Genomic DNA, 17,097 nt, shown 5'->3' with positions numbered 1-17,097 from the left:
TAAAAATGACGCCACGTATAGCGTCGCAACAACAATAATGCTGACGCTTTCACATTTCCCCAGTGCATGTTCTGCAGTTGTCTAATATTTTGTTTGCGTGTCATTGAGCTGCTAGTAAGCTGTGTTCTCGGTGCAGCCAGCCAGGCAGTTCGCGTAAAAAAAATAAAATGAGTAGGGTTCAATGCTGCTGAACCGAATATGGAGCGAAGCATTAGCTGCGGGTGACAGAAACTTGCATCGAACGCAACCAGCATTGCATTCTTCTTCTTCTTAATATTATTATTATTATTATTCCTCTTCTTCTACCTCTTCTTCTTCTTCTACGTTGCCACGCCGACGGCTTGAATACCTGGCGCAGTGTAGCTTTCGCTACAATATCGCGGCGTTATTAGCAAGATCTGGAACTTGTATATGACATGTGCGAAGTGCTAATGGGGGCCAGCAGGAATCACTCTCTATGGGTATAGTGAACATATGTATTCGGTGCACCGTGAGCGAGTGAAAATTGATAAAGCGTGCCGAGGGAAAGAAACTGGGTGCCTGCGGTTTCGTTCTGCGCAAGCAGCGTACACTTCGATTCTTTTGTTTGTTTGTTTCGCCTTGTTCCTTCCTTCTCAATTCGGTTGGATCGATTGCTCAGAGTTCCGCGGTATACACTTACCCAAGGACATCTGTACCGCGAGGTTCTCGCGTTTCATCGAGATTGTAGTACTTTCTTCCCATCGACTCCCGATCGGCCTGTGTGTCGAGCGTTTCTATGCGGGGATATGGCGGACGAAAATAACCGGGGCCGGTTCAGGGACCCGCTCGGCTGAATTGCGCGCGCCTGTTGCGCATAGAGGCCGTCGTCGAATGGGCGTGTGCTGCTACCGTCGTGCAACGCCTCGTTACATTTGGGCCGTGCAGCGGCAGTTGGTGATCGGCACAGATAGACGCACAATTGCAGCGGCGCCGCCCGGCACTCCGCGCCCTGCGGCGCGCTTATGTTATTTTCGTTTCCTAATTGCCTGGGAGGGGGCGCACACCTGTCGGAGATGCCTCGTCCGCTTATGCGTTGCCTCGAGGAAGCCGGTTGCAGATATCCACTGTGCTTCTCAATGAATAATTCTGAGGGGTGGGAAGGTTGTAATCATTATTATAGGTGTAGAGTATAGGCGCGATCGACGGTGTAAGAGTCGGCCTAGTTTACGGATCCATTGTGTTCTTGTAGCTGTCGTTTCCCGGTGCGTAGATAAACGCGGCAGGGATTCTGGAACCTTTTCTTTAGCGTGTGTGTGTGTGTGTGGGGGGGGGGGGGGGTGGATCGTTCGCTTTTTATTTATTCGCTTAGATGTTTACCCATTTATGTTTTATTTATATTTCTTTTATTCAACATTACTCAAGGCTCCAAGTCTATATTGTATTTAACACTGATGTTCAAATCCGCAGCTTTATAAATGCCTGCAGGGGAGACGCACTGCATCAAAAACATTTGCGCTCAGTTTGTTCGCTTCTGATAATCGTACTCGTGGACAAAGGTCGGTTGCTATGACGTCTAGTGGGACTTAATCGGTTTAAATTACTCAAGGAAAACATCGAACGAGGCCAGCTGCCGTAGCTTATCCACACTGTGCTAAGTCTATGTTCAGTGATTACAGCGTTTTTCAAAAGTCAAATCGGGGCACGAGCGTTTTATGACCGGTGGTACGCCGCCCCCTCTGGTTGATTCCATCTATCCGTTTAGTTACTGAGAAGGACCGAACGCCCTGGCAAGCGTGGCAGTGGCGACCTAAATTTAGGTGGGCGGATGAGATTGAAAAGTTCGCAGGAGTTTGGTGGCGGCAGCTGGCACTGGACCCGGTAATTCGGAGGGATACGGGATAGGCTTTTGGATACCTGGCGAGATCAAAAATCGGGAGATTTCTATAGACTTTGCTAGCTTCGAAATCCTGTTCGCGGTGTCGTTTGGCTCAATACATGGTCCAGATAGCCGTTCACCAGAAGCAGATTTTAAAAGGCTTGTGTTGCACGCCGATTTATTTATTTATTCCTCAAAGGTCTCTGATGAGACATTACATGAGGGAGTGGGCGTTACAGGGCATATAAGTATAACAAAAATCTTAATGAGATGTTTTCGATGATGCGCTTGAAAATTTTGGGGTCGATGATCAATATGAGATGTTTTCAATGAGCCGTTTGAATATTTTGGGGTCGATGACTGTAGCGACTTCGGTGGGCAGGCCATTCCAGTCCTGTGCGGTGCGCAAGAAAAAAGACTGCTGAAAAGTAGTAGTGTGAGCTTGAGGGGGATACACTGCATTAATGTGGCTGGAGCGGGAGATACGGTGGGCTCTCTTTATGTACGTGTTATCAGATGGCAAAGAATAAAAAAATTTATGAAAAAGGTTAAGACGAATTGAGTTCTAGTTTGTTTCCAATTACATTTACCGCAGTGAGCCGCGCTGACCTCGCAAACACACGTTGTGAAAAATGCAAAATGTAAATGTTAGCCTAGAAATATAATGGCATTTTCCACTAGTCGATTGGACCTGGGCGCCCGAGCCAGATTAAAGCGACGTAAACCGCTACTGAGCGAATCAGCCTTGCTCGACCAGCGGAACATGCAGAGTGCGCGGCGGAAGTAATGCTGAGTCTGTCCCGGAAGTTGAAATCGCATCAAAATTATTGTGGTTCATAAAGAGACAGGAGTGCGGCACTCTGGAACTTGCTTTCGTGTGATTTTAACGCTGTTGAAGCTTTTTGGTGGAAGTACTTCCGACACATTCGCGCAAAAGAACAACAACAAATGGTGATGCCTAATGCATCTGCCGATATCTCTGAAACCGCTAAAAACAGCCCCCGAAATTCCGCAACCTCCTGAAATGACATCACCGACTACAACTTCCGGCGAAATCCAACGGTCTGGTCGGCGGATCGAGCTAGAGCGCCCCGAGCTGCACCAGTTTAAACGTCCAGCGGAATACGCGCAGCCTATCTTGGTCGAGCAGTGAAATTTCGGAATCGCCATCCCGGAGCAAGCAAACCTGCTCCGGAGCGAGCTGTGTAAATCGCCATAAGACCGCAAAAAATGAAAGATGGCTTAGCTCTGCTATGCCTGGATATACGTAGCGAAAAGCAGTGACTACCTCGGGATCAGAAGTTAATTTCTCCAGTCTTCTGCGCCGTTCGCAAGCATGCTAAACTCTCCTTGGCTTCCATGTCGAGCGCGTTTATAAGTTCGCCCGCGTTCTGGAAAGGAAAGGCGCAGCATCTGTCACTCAAGGCAAGAAGCGCCGCCCGGAGGCGTTGGAGCGCACTCGTTCCCGCTTGGTCCTCATAGCTGACGGCAGATGGGCAGCGTCACATCCTTGACGTCACCCTAATTGAGTGACTTCATTGGTACTTTCAAATTGCGCGCCAATCGCAGTATCTGTCACTTGCGGAATCCCGCTATCATCCTCACGATAGACAAGCAGAATTATGAACAGCGTTTCACGACCCGGGGCGTGGCTCAGCGGTAAAGCGCTGTAACTTTTTTTTTTTTTTTTTTTTTTTTTAACGAGGAAGAGTCGCACACCTCTTAAGCGTCACTAGGCAACGCCGGCAGAGCTTGGCGAGGGGACTGCACAGCTGGCCTTGGCTGTGACGTCACGCGCATGCGCAGAACTAGGCTATTGGAGACACGAAGCTGCGGCTGGCTGCGGTCTGACATGGGTAGTGAAGCGACGGCTGCGGCCACCGCGACGTCACTCGGTCGCGGCATACGGCATTCTCGAAGCTCGGCTCTGACCCTCGTAGTGAAGTTCAAAACTTTCGCCATAGCGCCATGACTTGAAGCACACGAGAATCCTGTATGATGCACAATGTACCGTGCGCCGCACACAGGCGGCCTAGCTAACACTAACTGTGCATTGCGTGGGCAGTGGCAAAACTTTTCGGCAGATAGGGCAGTGGTCGTACAATCGTAAAGTTCAGTCGAAAACCGGGAGTCTCCCGGGCGAATCGGGATGGTTGGCCGGTATGCCTTTGCCTGCAGCAAGTAGGCTGATAATGATGATGTCCTGGCTTAGTTCATGAATCTATATATTCTCGCTCGTATGTGTCTATGATGAGCAACGATGAGGGCTAGTTGGTTGAACATTTCAAGAAATTTGCGCGCTACGCTATACACAGACACACAAGGAAGCAGAAAAACACGTACACAGAACAAGCGCGCAATGACAGTTTGCGCGCTACGCTATACACTGACACACAAGGAAGCAGCAAAACACGTACACAGGACAAGCGAGCACTGACAAACCATATTTGTCATTGTGCGCTTGTCCTGTGTACGTGATTTCTTGCTCCTTTGTGTGTCTGTGTGTAGCGTAGCGCGAAAATAGCTTGAAATGAATCATCAGGTTGTTCGTAGCGCAGGCGCGATGATCAAGTGAGGACACGCACCTGTCCTAGGTACCGGGCTAGTTGTGTATGCATCCGCATTAGTACACCAGCGCTGAGCTAAACGACGTCTTGATCCCTTTACACTTGGTCAGACATGGCAGTAATTAAATTACAGTAATTACTGTAACTTAATTACTTTCTCGGTAATTTGGAATGTAATTAATTACTTTTTGTTGTAATTTCGCAGCAAAAGTAATTAATTCCTTTCGAAATTACTTTTTACTAAAGTGCGCCACTACTCCTTCAATAGATAAAGAAGAGTGACGCGAAAGCAGGAACGACGCAGGAGGAGGAGAAATAACTTTATTTGATGTCGGCAGGGTTTAACGCGACCAGGCCTAGGTCTCCCACGTGGGAACGTCGAGATCTTGTCTCTTCGCCGCCACGAGGGCCTGCTGGACGGCCCAGAGTTGGTCGAGGTTGGAGCTGCGCAGAGCGGCTGACCATCTCGACGAGAGGGTTTCGGGATTAAAGCCTCTCAGTTGTGCTTTGCGCTCCCAGAGTGTGTGGTTAAGTGTTGCTATGTTTGTTTTGCAGACCTTGCATATGTTGGTGTCATAAATTTCAGGGTAAATCCTGTTGTACTGCAGCGAGTTGGGGTATATATGTGTTTGTAATTGCCTCCAGGCGACTGCCTGAGCTCTGCATAATTTGCTGCTGGGCGGAGTGAAGGTCCGGCGGGCCAGGTAGAAGGCTTTGTTTAAGTCATTAAAGCTCGTCATCCTGTCTCTACTCCCTTCTTCGCCTCTCTTCGGCACGGTAAGCGAGACCTCGTGCTACGGAGTGAGCGACTTCGTTGAGGTTGGTGATATGCGGAGAGACGTTCCCCATATGTGCCGCGGGAACCAAACTAGCTCGACCTTGTTGTCTGGTAAGAGTTTCAAGTCTGATTATTCGGCAGGCTTCCACGGATATTTTTCCCTGGGCGTAATTCTTTACTGCCGTGCGCGCTGGTCGAAAATTAGTTGAGAGTGCGGCACAGTGGCACTCCCTGTTGCGTCGGCTAGGCCGCAGTGGTGCCTGGTTACACTCGTCACCACAAGGAGAGGGAGGATTGGGGTTGGGGGAGATAGGCGGAAGGGTCCACGGCGTGAGCCACCGTGGCGTGAGCATTACTATAGTGCTCTAGAAGAGTGCTATAGCATTACTGAGCAGTGAGAACAAAGTGCCGACGTTTATTATTGGGACTGCGGAAGCAATAAATAACCTAGCTTCTTCGGGCCCTTCAAATGGCGGAGACGGCTCCGGGCCAGCAAGAAGCTAGGTTTGCCGGTCATTTCACGATCGTTCGACCATGCTTCTGTTTTTTTTTTTTTTTTTTTTTTTTTTTTTTTGAGGTTGTCTTGTTTTTGTAATGGCAAGTGCTGTAGGAAAGAGGGAAGGAATAACTCTCTGGGACAGAATTTGGCGGGAAGACGAAAGAATGTGTGTGCGTCGCGTTCGGAGAACAAGTTGTTTTGTTTACTAGCTTTGCTTAGTTTTTGCATGGATGGAAACTAGGAAGTAATTTAAAAGTAATCGGATTACACAATAGAAGTAATTGTAATGTAATTTCATTACTTTTGGGAGCAGTAATGTAATTTAATTACTTTTTTTGCTATTTTCAGCAAATTAATTAGTAATGTAATTTAATTCCTTTTCAAAAGTAATTTTGCCGTGTATGCACTTGGTTATGATTTAATATTATCGCATGAAGGCCGTAAAACGGAATATACGGGGAAGCTTCATCTTTTTATTATTAATTCATTGAAGATCATTATTGAGCGGCACGGAGTGAAATAAATGTTCTCGAAAAGAACAGGGTGGTTCCAGGGCTGTTCCATTTAATTATTAATCCTCACGTCGTTTTTGTGCTCGTTAAATACAATATGCTGTATGATTCGTACCACAGATCCCGCTGGGCGAGTCCGCGCGCTATACTCACGAATTATTGAGAAACTTCGTGACAGCTATGGCCTTTTAATTCAGCGCCTGAAGCATGGCTCAGTCAGCTCCCCCTGAATGTGTAATTGTGCTCATGCGGGGACGCCGACGCCCGCGTGTATACCGTTGTTGAAAGGTGCGCATTTGTTTCTAACTGCTTTATACTCTTCGCCCGCTCAAAGGTGGTGGCGCAGTGCTCTCGCGCCATTTACTGAATAATGGAGGGTGCGCTAACGCGTTCCGCTTGCGCCAAGGTCCGCGCGGCTTTGTCGCCTCTCAGCGTCGTTAACGTTGCCCGCTTTCTTCTGTGCCCTGTTGCAGGCATGCCCATCCGGTGCAACAGCGAGAGCAACCTGCTCGAGGCCGTGGCCGAAGAGCGGGCCATCAACAAGATGACTCATCGCTCCCAGGACGACACTCAGGTCAGTGCCCACGGACTCTGCAACGTTGGCCAGCCGCAGCTGCTGCCGTGCATGTTGTTAGTAGAGTGCAGTGTTGTGAACCATGTCACAGAGACGAACGTGTCACCGTCTTCTCCGCTGTGTGTACACGTGCTTCCCGTTAACCCGAACGCAAGCCGACTAAGCCATGTGTCAGTCGACAAGTAGCTAAGTGGAAAGTACGCGCCGTGTTAAACGTTGTTAAAAACTTCACACGCTACTTTCTGCATTGCACTGATGGCGGCACCAGGGCGTGTCTTGATTGTTACGGTGCTGCATGTTTATAGTGGAACGGGGTGTAGGAACACCTCCTCCTCCTCCTTCTGCCGCCGAGATTATGGCATCGTCGCGTATCTGCGCACGGTCTCGCATGGGGCGGCACACACAGCCGCCCTTGGTATGGGGCGAATTTTATACGAGCGTCGCGGCGAACTGCACCCCGCCCCCTTGCCGTATCGCCGCCATGCTTTCTTTCCTGGTGATGTGGCGCGACTCCGCAAGAGCGCGCCGCCCTTTTTATCTCGCCGACGTGAGAGGCATGTCACAATGCCTGTCGCTTCTTTTAGCCCCTGTGTATATGTCTACAGCTCGGTAACGCGGAACTTTGCACTTCCCTGTTGTTCTCTCTAGGATGCGTGTGACGTACGTCGGCATGCGCTTTTATATATGGGTATCTGTCGTTGCCGCGCTTTCCTGTCGTGCATACGAATTTGGGCCCACTCTGCTCTATATGCTGTCTCGGTAATTTGGGTTCACGAAAGACGAGATTGATGCTATTACCAAGGGGTCGTAAATAATTAACGTGTAAACCTCGTTAAAGCATGTATTTGTTGCCAAAGCGGAAAACATGTGTGCGCACGATGTAACATTGACAAAGTTGTCGCGTTGCTTTTTTTTTTTTTTTTTACCTATAGTTCCTTTTCGGGCGCCAGAAAAATCTGTGAGGATGCGGAAGACGCTTGATGCTAGAACGCCAAATTTAGGCGCGTTTACCTACTTGGAGTACCGCTGCAGGTTTTCGAAGTCGCTGTCACACCCATAGTTGACACATGCGTCCGCGTCTGCAGCGCGTTGCGCAAGTGCAGCGATATCGCCGCCAGGAGGCTCCCTCGGCCGATTTGTTTTTGTTCTGGTAGCAGTGTGCGTGCTTTGGGTGCTGGTCGTAACGCGCGTTCTAGAGTGATAAACATTGCAGCTAGTCGTCATTCATAGCAGGTAAATTAAGGCCAGTGTGCTGCATTGCCACAGCGGGAACAAATCCAAGCTTAATTATGAGAGTTTTTATTGTTTCAGAAAGACAAAACAATAGGAGGACACATAAGCTTCGCTTTAGAAGTAGATGCAATAGCGCCTTGACCACTACCTCTTCACTCCAATACTTTTTTGGCATTGACAGACTGGCTCATAGTTTGGCAAAGCGCTAAACATGAATTGATTTGGTTTTTGGGGAAAGGAAGGCTCAGTATTTGTCTCATTTTTCGTTTCAATTTTAATTGAATGTAGTTTATTTTTCCAGAAAACCTGGGTGGTCTATTGGGCTAAAAGCAGCTTAAGCAGCTTGACTGAGGCCAAGGATACCATTACATGATAGTAGGAGTTTTATAAGGTATACATGTATACGGTTGGCACCGATAGTCACAAACAACGAGTTGATAGTATTTTCGAACCATCGAAACTAATACTAGAGATTTCGAAGCAGTACTACTAGCATGACAAAACCAAGTATCTATCTCACAGAGCCGCAACAGCAGCAACCTAAAGAAGATGTCAGCCGAAAGCATATTAGAAATACAAAGATAAGGACTTAACCTCTTTTCTATTTAAATACACTGTGTGTACGGATTTGTTTAGTAATGCTGCAAGATTGTGAGACAAAGCTTGGTGTTTGTTAGAACGTACGGGAACCGGGGATATTTTTCATATGTCCAAAGATCTCGTTAGCGGTCTGGCTTTCCAGACATGCTAATTTGGCTGTTTGATTAGTAACTGCGGGAGAGGAGAAAGAGGAAGTTTTAGAAAGTTCAGAGTGTGGTAATACAGCATTCGCTGAAATTTTAGGTGGACACCTATACACTTAGAGTGAAACGGCATACAATTGCAGGCACGTCTTTCGTTGGTTCGGATCCCTGTTGCAATTAAACTAGCCTCCAACTTCACTAGCAGATGGATGCTAAATAGTCAAGAAGGGCAATTGGGGGGCACCACACTGAACGCTGCGCAAAGAAACGGTCGCATGATAATTTTGATAAGAATCCACGAACGTAAAAACTACAAAAAACTGGAAAATAACTTGTGCGCATTCTATGTCGTCTGAACCGTCTTTGTTGAGCTACATTGTCTCCAAAAGGTGGTGCTGTCGCGAACGCTAGCTATTACGTGGAAATCAGTTTTCAGTAATATCATTATGAAGCGCTGCGCGAATCATTTTAAGTAAAGACACTCGAGGCAGACTCGTGAGTAATCCCGGCTTAATATTTCGAAAGCATTATAAACACGTGCGTACATAAATTTAGGGGAGCTTTCTTTTAGCGTAACCGGCCGGCTTCTTAGGTGCTTCTTTCATTTACCGGCATTTCCGCCACTCTCTGCACGTCGCACAAGGAATGCCATCGCAGGGGCTACTAAGAAGCGAGCTTGAATGAGAGATGCCGTCTCACAGTCGATTCTCGGGGAAGAGGGGGGGGGGGGGGGGGGACCTGAGGAATTTCCTCGTGACACAAGTGGGCAGCCAGATGAGTCTCTTCTCCCTCTTCGTAGCGTGATTACATAGCGCCAAGGAAGACGGTCTCTATGCGCTTGACCTTAATGGGCGAGGGAGAGTCGCATGGCTTTGTTTGCATTGCGCACGATTGGGGACAAACCTCGCCGCCGGCAGTGGCATAATGCGAACCGAGAGAATCACATGGACCGGTGAAGGCCGCACGGCCTCTGTAGGAGCAGCGCAGTGCCTTTCGGTACCGCGCGTTTATTTCAGCATAGTATAGTTATACTGAAATGAACTGAAATATATTTTTTTTTTTTTTTGCCGTGGTTATTCAATTTTATTGCAGGCTCGCTTTGGTCTATATGTTCATGCATTTACGGCGCGTTGTCTCGCGTCGGAGACCCCACGTATTGGCCATGTGGCCTTCTTAGCTTTCCGTACTGCGCGAAACGGTGCAGGAAGCTTTATATGCGATGCCAGTTTCGTGACAACCCATTTCAAGTAGGCATTTTTCCCTTCTCGCCTAACTGGCGAAATTACCAGATATTATTCGTGTAATGTTTATGCGATGGAGCGTCTTTAGGCTTCGCGCACTGAAAAGAAAAGAGAGACAGAGAGAAGAGAGAGGTGTATACTCCTGGCATAAACAAAAAATAAAATGAGCTAAATTCAGCAGGTCGATTTAAGGGGCTTTAGGCCGAGCAGTTGCGAAGTTGCAGCTCAGCATTCCTGGCTTCACCCGAGCAGCTGCAGACGCAAATGTTTAGAGCGCCTAGCGTGAGCGCAGACGAACGGCGCCGGGGCAGCGCACGGGGGGCATCTCGGACGGCAGGTGTTCTCGGAGCGGCTGATTTTAATCGTTCCAGCCACTGCTGGTGTAGGGTGTTCAGAAACCAGCGCGGCTCCTGTTTTTGTAACCTCGCCAAGAAAGGCAAGGTCGAACAGAGGGGCGTCTGGCTGGCAGTGGCAACAGCAGCAGAGGTAGCGACTCGTTCGTTCATCATGGCCTGAACCGTATCCATCGGACGACGTCGTCTCCGCCGCGGGCGTCTTTTTTCGGTGCTGGCATCCGGTGCGCACCCGAGAGACCCCTTGCTGTCGACCATCCCGCAGGCGTCCTCCTGCTGCTGCGAGGGGAAGCAGCGGGGCTCGCTTCCTTCTGTGAGGAGGTGGAGAGGGAGTGAGCAGTGCCCCGTGTTCTTCGAAGTCGCTAATGATTTGCAGCTGTCGCCAGAACGGGAGTGCGGTAGGCAGCGGCTGGGCGTCCAGAAGGCCCTGGTTTGGTTTGCACGAGGAAGAGGAGCGGGGTTCGGCAACGAGAAACTGGCGGAAGCCGCGAAAATGTCGCACGTAGCACGCCAACTAAAGGTGCGGAGAAAGAAAGGCGAGGCAGAAAATAGCGAAATGATCGCGCCAGATGGGACTCGGGGATCCTGCGGCTCGATAGCGCGGCTGGGTGACGCTTGAAAGCATGTCCCGCTGTGTGACGTCTGGACCGAGCGCAGCCAGTCGCTTTCGCGTTCTCGTTTTTAGGGTGCCTCGGTGCCCACATTGAGGCACCCTACTCGCTTCAGCCGGGGTCTCTTTGTTCTTCGTCGCCTCTCTGTGCGTGATTAAGACCGTCGTTTCCTGGGCTCCCCCGACAGCGTTGCGGCCAGAAGCAGTAAAACTGGATTCTTTCTCTTTTTATGCCGTTTCCGCACGGCGTAGGCGAGCGATGAGGTCGCTCTTGGTCTGGGCGAGCAGGCGGGCCTCCTCTTCCTTCTCTTCGACTTCAAGACGTGGGCCGGAGCCGGGCTCGTCGGTCGACCCCTTCTCTCAGCTGAGCGGCCGCGAGGTTTTTTTTTTCTTTGTTATTTTCTTGAAACCGGGTCATGAGTCAGGCGTCGTCGGCCGCCACGCCTCTGACCTTCGCAAGGCCGCCGCGGCAGACTCTGCAGCTTCTCCTCCCCGTCCCTCCCCCCTTGACTGGTTTGAGGCTGCCTCATTTTTTTTGTGGCTTGTCTTCTCCTGCATCTTTGCATAGTTGCTTTTCTTTCCACGCTGTCTTTGCTGGTGGAGTCGCCTGTGAGGCCTTTATTATTCTGGGCGGCCTTGGGTTACGTCTGCACACCTGTTGCTTTTCACGCAGCAATCGCTGCAAACTAACCAAGTAACGACCCTAGTGCATTTGGCTGTTGCAGAAACGAAGCAGCTGTCGCACTGCTTGCACGCTACGTTGTACAAGTCGAGGCGCGAATAAAGCCCAGACAGGAATGGCATGGATCATTTCTCACTCCTTGTTCCTTAAGAATTCATTGCAAGTCTGAAGGGGAACCGTTTCGCACTGTTAAGTACCATTCACCCACCGCGAAAGTCCGTCTTTTCCTTCTCTTGCCATTGAAATGGCGTCTTGTCATTGAAATTCGCGTCCTATTTGACTAAGGGTAGCTTTTCATGATCGCATGCTGGGCTTTTTACCTGCAGCCTTCAGGAACAAAATGCGCCAAATATTGTGCTGCGGATTTTGCGCGCTGTCCTTCTTTCTCGGCGTCTATTTAGGAATCGTAATCATCGTCAGACACTGCGGTTCCACGCCTCTATGACACCTGAGTTCACCGGAGGGCGCCTCTCCGGCATGTTATACGTACTGCCTATCCATTGTTCTTGGCATGTGCGGCGCGATGGAACTTCGCTATTTAAAATTTTCAAACTGTTTCAAAAGCCACTGTTTGTCTGCATCTTGGTCTCTGTTCCCTGCGCTGCCAACTCTACACCTCTATTTGTTACATCGCCTTGTCGCTGTAATACGGGCTTACGTAACAGCCCGCCGCGTGCGGCTATAGAGGGGCTTTAGTTACCTCTGGGGGTGCTGCATGAACGAGGAAGGCGTCGCGCGCCGTGTGACGACCTGTAACAGGTGTACAGAGCATTGCCGGAAGCGACGCTATTAACCGTTCCGCGCTGCCTGCTTAACCTCGATGCACGCGATTATCCTCGCGTCGCCACGCCGACGCGTCACATTTGGCACGCCGCGGCCACGGCCGGCGATGATTAGCGAGGCAAAAAGAAAAAGACAAACAGAGGGCAAGTGCCAAAGGCAGTGTGATAGCGATATGCGCATTTGTGCAGCAACCTTCTGTTATCATCTCTCATGAAACTGCTGTGGAAATTCCTCATTTCCCATGCATCAGAACGCCGCGCATGTGCCCGACAGCGTTAGAGGTGAGAAAGATTTTGGTGACTGAAGACTGACTCGACGACGGAAAATATGCAAAGTGTGTCATGTTAGGCGTGACCTACGAGAGGGCTGGCATTTGTTAGTTGTGACCCTCCACGTTAATCACCCTCCTCCTGTATAAGAGTTGTAAAATCCGGTGAAGATCGAAAGGGCACGTGCTGGAAGTTCTGTACATTTAATGAGCCATACCCGCTTGTATGCACGCGCCAAGAGTAGAAATGTCGAAAGCAGGAACAGCGCTAGGATAATTTTGTGGTCGGGTAGCGCAGAGAGAAAAGAGGAGGGGCGGCGGGAGGATTAGGCCGACGTGTTCTATTTGTGGTACTGCTTCTCATAAAGACTGGTGACAGCTTGGTACATAACTGATGGCGAAGGGTGTAGTTCCTGGCCCTTCGGGGCTGGGACGGTAGGTCAACGCCGCTTGCGGCAGGGGCTAGCCAGCCACCGATTTTTTTTTTTTTTTTTTTTTTTTTGTTGTAGGCCGACATTGCACCCGCCACCGCTTAGGTGGTGGACGACGGCTGTTGTTGCGGCGCGCGTCTTTCTCTCCCTCTTCCTTTTCTTTCTTCTCTATTTTCTCTTCTGTCTGCACGAAGCAGCGGAGGTGGCTCAGCTACAGAGCCAGTAGCAGGCCCGTGCATTTTCTTTTCCTTCTTCCTACAGCCACAATTTTATGCTTACTAGCCATGAATCAATGCAGCAGCCAAAGCGTTTCTCATCTAAATCACGTTGCCACGGGGTAGCGGAACGCTCGCTAGATATAAGGGTTGGCGGACGCCACCATTCGGCTCCCATGGCGCGGTCACTGGTCAGTTGGAGACGCCGATGAGTATTGCGCATCATCCATTTTTTTCTTATTAGTAAAACTGAAGTCTTCGTAACCCCTTAAATGAGTTGGTCTTGCAGCAAAATACGCATTGGTCGCCGAGAAGATTGTATTGGAGAAATTTCTGGCCACTCGATAGTTGTGACGAACGTTGGTTGTGACGTTTACCCCCAAAAAAGGGCTCCATGATAGCTGTTCTAAAGCGAATGGCGGTCCACTCTATAGCCTCAGCGATCCGCGACAAAGGAACTGTCGACGCATTGCAGTTAACCTGCGAAATCGACCGAGGTGGCAGCACTTATATCTCGTTATCTTTTATTCCTTTTTTTTTTTCACTCCCAGAAATTATAGAAGCTTCATTTCCAGTCAAAGTACTTTTTTTCCTTTTTTGATCGAGATAATCTAACGGTACAGGCCAACTTAAACTTCCTCAGTGCGCCTTTAATATAGACAGAATTGTGCGGTATATTTTGCGTTATTTTTTGCATGATAGGTAGTGCCGTCGCATGAAAACAGAAAGGACAGATTGCTGCTTCGCATTTTATTGTTACGATGCACCGTTTCGTTTGAGCAGCAGGCGTATGTTCAAGAACGCGAGTGCAGATCACCCGCTTCATTGTTTATTCCATCCACGATTTTCCCATAATTTTTGGACTCGCTGACACTGTGGCATTGAATAAAGCCTGCTTTAATGTTTTCCGGAAAGCTAGCGCGCGTTGCTGCGTCCTCTGGCAGCATTTGAAAATCACCCGCGCTGCTCCTAAATCGATATTCTTCGTTTCGGTTTCTGGCGATAGATGGCGGCGCCGTCCCTGTGAAGTTTTGTTCGATATCACGCTGGCATCCCTTTGGGCGTTTTTTGAAGTGTGCGCCTGCACGAATCGTTTCACAAATTTTGCCCCCGAGAGCATTCACCGCGCGCTCACTACTTAAGCTGGGTAAAACTTGTGGCTGTAGAAGGCCGAAAATTTTATCATGATAGGAGGCACCACACTGATTTATCTGATGTTACTGATGTAGGCTTTGAATCCTTTAATCAACAGTTATGATATGATTTTCACGTTTTCTTCGCCGATAGTGCAATATATAATATGTATTTAGGAATTTTATAAATTTAGCAATATTTAGGGAGGAAAATATAAAACAGAACTGGGAGATTTATGATGAAAACGGTGATTACAGAATAATCAACCTTACCAAATTTTGCCGGTTTCTGAACCATCCGGAGACTACAAAACAGAAAGGCAATATGCGGGCGCAGATATTCAGTACACTACAGGCAAAATTCGAAATTTCCCTATTATTTGCCAATGCATCAATAAGAGAGCAGAAGGTGTTCTCCTGTAGAGTTTCTTTCCAGACGGAGAGGTCGATAGCGATTAAAATATTTCACGTAACCACAATCAGAGGCAGTATTCCAAGGGCTGCACGCCTGTCCGAGTGCGGTAGTTGAGCAGTTGTGTGCCTTTAGTGAATCGCAATCGTATTCATTTGCTTGCGCGCGCACGTCAAGACTATAAACGCCGAGAGCATGGAATAGCGCCGGAGACGCAAACGGCCCATTCAGCGAGCCTTCTGTACCTCCAGCAGCTGACGACTTTGCTTTGACAGACAGATTGAGAAAGAAGTCACCTTTTTAGAGATGTCCGTGACTCATGCATTTCTGCCTGCAGAAGTAAAAAATCATACATTGGTGTCGCTGGGGAGGGTTAATTAAATGAACCGGAAATTCATGATGCTTCTTTAGTCGCGCAGTTGTGGCGTTACTTCATGTCTCCGCTTTCCGAGCTGCTGCCTCTCTTCAGAGGTCTGGTTCTTCGAAACAAAATAGAAAAAACGCTCTGACTTCTCAATTAAAAACGTTCGCGACAGTATATATATATATATATATATATATATATACACACACACTGTCGTGAATTCTTTTTATTGCGAAGTCAAAGCGTTCTTTTTTCTGTTTTTTATGGAGTCTGATGAGCGACGAAATAGTAGATGCAAGACCAAGACCAATTAACATAACGCTGATGTTTCTCCGTAACGCATGTGTTAAACAGGCTCCCTGAGATTAACACTGAGGGCGTTACCTGCACGTGTGGGCTGGCCGAACATGTCAGAATACGAATCTGTTCGGCTTCTTCGACGGCTCTTTCGTCCTTGTGTGTTGCACTTTGTCTTCTTCATGATTTTAGCGTGAGTTAAGCGCTGCGCATCTCCTCGGCTTCTTTTCCCCTAGGAAAAGCGCCCTGTAGCTAGTCGCGGCGCTGCGCGGAGCACCATTCTAGCCGCCGCTATACCTCTCGATATATCTCGGCATCGCTCGGTATATCTCAGGCTGCGTATGCGCTTTGTAGCAGGAGATTGGAAATGAAGGAGTTCTGTCGTCATTGAACAGGCCAGGCAGGCTATGTGCTGTCTCTCTGGATACGTTGCTCTGGATGGTGGCGCAATTAAGGAGACTCAGTGGCATATCTGCGAATTCTGGGCGCATTATGGCTTCACAAGTACAGAAATCCGTTTCCAACTGTCTTGTAAAATGGCACTTTTCGTGTCACATTTCCAGAAAGTTGCGAAACACGTACGCACGCGAACTCTAATGACAACTAACTTCGACTACATACTGTATGCAATAAATTCAATGGTTACTGGACACTACGAAGACGCGCTTACCAAGGTTACATGCATGGAGACAGGCAGTGAAAAAAAAAATGCATTTAAATTAATTAAGAAAGACGTTTGCGCCACAGGACGGCCTGTCCTTTCGGAGGCCCTGAAACCCATCATTCCAATTTTCGCGAGTAAAAAGCCCAAGTGTACTGTGGCCGAGCGGCGAACGTTCTCCGACCAGAAAAAAAGAAAAAGAAAAAGAAAAAAAAAAGAAAACGTTCATCCTCGGCTATAGCCTCACAAGTATGTAATACAAGGCAAGATGTCGGAGATCTCGGAGGTCATGCACTGATCCCTTAACTGCGCAGGCGGCCGCAAGACGGCTCTGCCTGCACTGCGGTAACTCCAGTGAAACAATTGACCATATTATACTCGAATGTAATGGTATCCATCCGGAAGTTGATGCAGGCGCAATCACTGTTCCTGAAGCTCTGGGGTTTAGAGGTACCAGTGGCCGGGTGAATGAACCGGCGGTAGAAACTAGCAAAAAACGACTGGAAGATTGGTGGCTCAAAAGCAGAGAAGTAACATAATGGTAGTAATGTAGAAACAAAAATTGAATAAATAGAATGATGGTTTAGTTAACCAATCTTAATCAATAATTAAGATAGGGAGAAAAATGAGTATGATAGCTACTGCTACCACCCCGTTTCAAAGGGGACGCTCCTATATTCCATCCATCCTTCCATCCGTTAAGCAGCCGTTCAGTGCGGCGTTCTTTGTCGGGGCTTGCTTGCGCAACTTCCCGCGGCGAGGGCACGTTTCAGGCCGTTCCATTCGTCGGAGTCCTGTTTGTTTTCCTTGCATCCGTGGTCGCTAAACTACTCCTCTCTTGACCGCTGCTCGCGCTCAAACGCACGATGGCGCGCAACCTCTCCGTCGCGCCGCGCTTGTGCGC

At 48.7% G+C, this 17,097-nt stretch overlaps 1 protein-coding gene across 1 annotated transcript in view; it reads left to right on the top strand.

The window, feature by feature from the left end:
• The window catches only part of LOC146198960 (uncharacterized), a 119,003-nt gene that overhangs the window by 19,336 nt on the left and 82,570 nt on the right, over nt 1-17,097 (top strand). The window contains exon 2 of the mRNA XM_084592011.1: nt 6,667-6,767. Within this exon, the coding sequence (XP_084448137.1) occupies nt 6,667-6,767 (101 nt within the window). The remainder of the gene's footprint in view (nt 1-6,666; nt 6,768-17,097) is intronic.

This window comes from Amblyomma maculatum, chromosome 2, assembly GCF_055883805.1.
Source record: "Amblyomma maculatum isolate TAMU_Amacu chromosome 2, ASM5588380v1, whole genome shotgun sequence".
Lineage (NCBI taxonomy): Eukaryota > Metazoa > Arthropoda > Arachnida > Ixodida > Ixodidae > Amblyomma > Amblyomma maculatum.
The sequence above is the reverse complement of the archived record's forward strand: the minus strand, read 5'-3'. Positions and strand labels throughout refer to the sequence as shown.